The 3,667-nt window shown below is 45.8% G+C and overlaps 2 protein-coding genes across 2 annotated transcripts; both read left to right on the top strand.

The window, feature by feature from the left end:
- Positions 1-305: 305 nt before the first annotated feature.
- Positions 306-1,457, top strand: Pmar_PMAR006769 (hypothetical protein; the record flags this gene model as incomplete). Its single annotated transcript, XM_002788035.1, has 1 exon — positions 306-1,457. The coding sequence occupies one exon, from the start codon at positions 306-308 to the stop codon at positions 1,455-1,457; it is 1,152 nt and encodes a 383-aa protein (XP_002788081.1).
- Positions 1,458-2,178: 721 nt separating this feature from the next.
- Pmar_PMAR006768 (hypothetical protein) lies at positions 2,179-3,648 on the top strand (the record flags this gene model as incomplete). Its single annotated transcript, XM_002788034.1, has 1 exon — positions 2,179-3,648. The coding sequence occupies one exon, from the start codon at positions 2,179-2,181 to the stop codon at positions 3,646-3,648; it is 1,470 nt and encodes a 489-aa protein (XP_002788080.1).
- Between the last annotated feature and the right edge of the window lie 19 nt (positions 3,649-3,667).

Raw genomic sequence — 3,667 nt, 5'->3', positions numbered from 1 at the left:
GTGTATCACCCTTGACAGCTGGTATGATGGTGCACTCTCGTTCTTCTAATTCCAAACCTCAAGAACATCGAGTTCTCTTGGATACGGGGGCAGCAAGGTCCTTCGTAGCAGAAGCTTGGGTGAGAGATCATCCTGGCTACATACATGATACAAGAGGAGAGAAGGTGGAGGTTATGATGGCTGATTGTCGCAAGTTTACCTCTAATACTGCTGTGTTATTGCATTTTTCTCCTCCTGGCAAGTCAGATGTGATCCCAGTTTGGTGTCTTGTGAGTCCGATTCTCTCTACCTCTGTGATATTGGGTATGGCATGCCTACGTTGTATGAATCTAGTATTGTATCTGTCGCCTGATTCGATACTTCTTAAATCCGGTGTTGCTGACTCCGCTGTTCGTTCTATCGGTTTGACTGATGATAAGCAGTCTCAAGAAGCTGGGATTCAGACTCATGCTGCTGCTGATGCCACTATAATTGCTAACAGCGTTTCTTATTTGCACCCGGCTTCGGAGTCTCAATTCGGGGATACAGAGGAAATGGGTCTGAATTTCATGATGTTGTGCGAGCCTGAGGAGCCTCAATCCGAGTTGCATATGATACTGTCTAGTGAGGCTTCCTCAAGGTTCGAAGAATTCTGTGGACCCACTCTTCTGGCCTCGGATACTGAGCCTGAAGTTTCCTCATTTGATATTGTTGATGAGGATGTCGAGGGTTGCAATAAGACTCGTTATGTAGGACTTGTCAAAGATAACCATATTGATTTAGAAGGTCGTACAACAGTAGTTGATCGTTTTACTTATGATATACCGTGGCTCAGTAGTAAGCGCCCAGTGATCCCTGATTTAAACGCTATTAAAAAGGCTCTTGATGCCGATCGTAAGTTCTGTGACCGTTTACGTGAGTCAGGACATCTGGATTCTTATTCATTGAGTGCTAAAGTTCGGGATGCCTTACCACCTTGCGATTTGAATCAAGGCCGATTTGAAGATCTATACAACAGCTTGAAGCTCCAACTCCGACATCAGTACTACGATCCGGGTGACATCATCAAGCTTAGGGCTGAGTTTAACAGCTTGAAACAGAAGTCAGGGGAGTTGGTCTCTGATCATTTGTATACAGTGGATCAATATGCTAGTCGACTGAGGTTACAAGGTGATGTTGTGACTGATGACCAGTTATATGACCTTCTATGTAATAGTCTAATGGCTCCGTATAATGACTGGATTCTGGCTTATCGGTTACAGAATGTGGCTTATGAACATGCTCGTATGATGGTCCTCAGTCGGAGTCGTTCTCTCAATAAGCAGCAGACTCAGAGTATGGAGAAGACATTGCCTACGCTGCTGAGGTCACCAGTGACAGAAGTTCACATTGCAAAGACTGTGGATACCTATCCGCAGGAATCCTGCGGCAGGATGAAGAGACGACTCAAATGTTGGCCTTACCATCTCAATCTGTGAAGCCCTATATAGATTATGATAGACTACGAAGGGAAGCTCGATGCCTAAGATGCTTCGAGAAAGGCCATGCGGCCAAATCATGTCCAGCTCAGTTACCTGGTATGTTGGAAATTCCAACTTGGAATGTCGGTGTTTATGCTGTGGTCGCACAGGACATGTGGGGAAGAATTGTCGACTAGCTGCGAAGAACAAGCAACTCACATGTCAACGGTGTGGTGGATTACATCATGTACCAGCAGTGTGTAGAGGAAGGATCTTATCGAGTCCTTCTCAAGAATCTCAGCAGAAGGAGGCCACTCCTACGACTTATGAGAGTAAGCCAGGAGGTGAGGGTACTTCTACGACCAATGCGTACTCTCTCCTTCCTGCGACTGATGTTACCTGGCTTGCTCACTCTTCGGCCTCAACTGCGGCTCGTGTATCACCCTTGACAGCTGGTATGATGGTGCACTCTCGTTCTTCTAATTCCAAACCTCAAGAACATCGAGTTCTCTTGGATACGGGGGCAGCAAGGTCCTTCGTAGCAGAAGCTTGGGTGAGAGATCATCCTGGCTACATACATGATACAAGAGGAGAGAAGGTGGAGGTTATGATGGCTGATTGTCGCAAGTTTACCTCTAATACTGCTGTGTTATTGCATTTTTCTCCTCCTGGCAAGTCAGATGTGATCCCAGTTTGGTGTCTTGTGAGTCCGATTCTCTCTACCTCTGTGATATTGGGTATGGCATGCCTACGTTGTATGAATCTAGTATTGTATCTGTCGCCTGATTCGATACTTCTTAAATCCGGTGTTGCTGACTCCGCTGTTCGTTCTATCGGTTTGACTGATGATAAGCAGTCTCAAGAAGCTGGGATTCAGACTCATGCTGCTGCTGATGCCACTATAATTGCTAACAGCGTTTCTTATTTGCACCCGGCTTCGGAGTCTCAATTCGGGGATACAGAGGAAATGGGTCTGAATTTCATGATGTTGTGCGAGCCTGAGGAGCCTCAATCCGAGTTGCATATGATACTGTCTAGTGAGGCTTCCTCAAGGTTCGAAGAATTCTGTGGACCCACTCTTCTGGCCTCGGATACTGAGCCTGAAGTTTCCTCATTTGATATTGTTGATGAGGATGTCGAGGGTTGCAATAAGACTCGTTATGTAGGACTTGTCAAAGATAACCATATTGATTTAGAAGGTCGTACAACAGTAGTTGATCGTTTTACTTATGATATACCGTGGCTCAGTAGTAAGCGCCCAGTGATCCCTGATTTAAACGCTATTAAAAAGGCTCTTGATGCCGATCGTAAGTTCTGTGACCGTTTACGTGAGTCAGGACATCTGGATTCTTATGCTGCAGTTTTTGATAAGTATTTGCAGCATGGTATCGTTGAAGTGGTTCCTACTGAGCATTACCATCGTTGTAAAGCTCTTCTACGACACTTTGCAGTGTATTCCAATTCCCGGACCACGCCAGTAAGACCCGTTCTTGATGGTCGGGCTTTTGCTGGGCTCATAGGATCGGGATTGGGTCATAAGGCAGTTGATGATCGTGTGTTGCGAAGTACATTGACAGCGCTCAGTGGCTTTAGAATGTTTCAATGTGCTGCAACGTTGGATATCTCTATGGCATTTTATATGCTTTTACATTCGGACAGTGCATCGTATACGTTCTGCATCCCATTTCGTGGAAATCTCTATCGGCTTCGTTCTCCACCCATGGGTGCACCACATTCGCCTGGTTGTTTGTTGGATGCTATGCAACGACTTTGTGATGAGGCTCGCAGTGACTTTTTGGGTCTCTATCCGCATCTGATAAAGAACGGCAATGTTCCAGTGTGTTTCTGCTTCTATATGGACGATTTAGTCGTAGGAGCAGATTCTGAAAAGCTCCTTAATTTGGCTGTCAGGTGTCTTCTTCGTGTCTGTGATCGGCACGGCTTCAACTGTAGTGAGAAGAAGAGGCAGATAGGATCTCCTTGTGGTGAAGATTCTGCTCAAGTACTGGGTCTTCTATGGAATAAGAATGACGAGATATTCATTGTACCACCCGATGTCTCGTCACTACCACCACCATTGTCCACTCCTTCTGATGACTCTTTGTGTGTCGTGACTATCCGTGATTTGATGGGCTATGTTGCCCGTATATACAACCCCATTGGGGTTCGTGGGTCATCTTATCTTTGCTATGAGACTTATCATTCGTGATGAATCCGAACGGACCACC

Source organism: Perkinsus marinus, assembly GCF_000006405.1.
Source record: "Perkinsus marinus ATCC 50983 genomic scaffold scf_1104296928836, whole genome shotgun sequence".
NCBI classification, from domain to species: domain Eukaryota; phylum Perkinsozoa; order Perkinsida; family Perkinsidae; genus Perkinsus; species Perkinsus marinus.
Note: the sequence above shows the minus strand (reverse complement) of the source record. Positions and strands in the feature narration are given on the sequence as shown.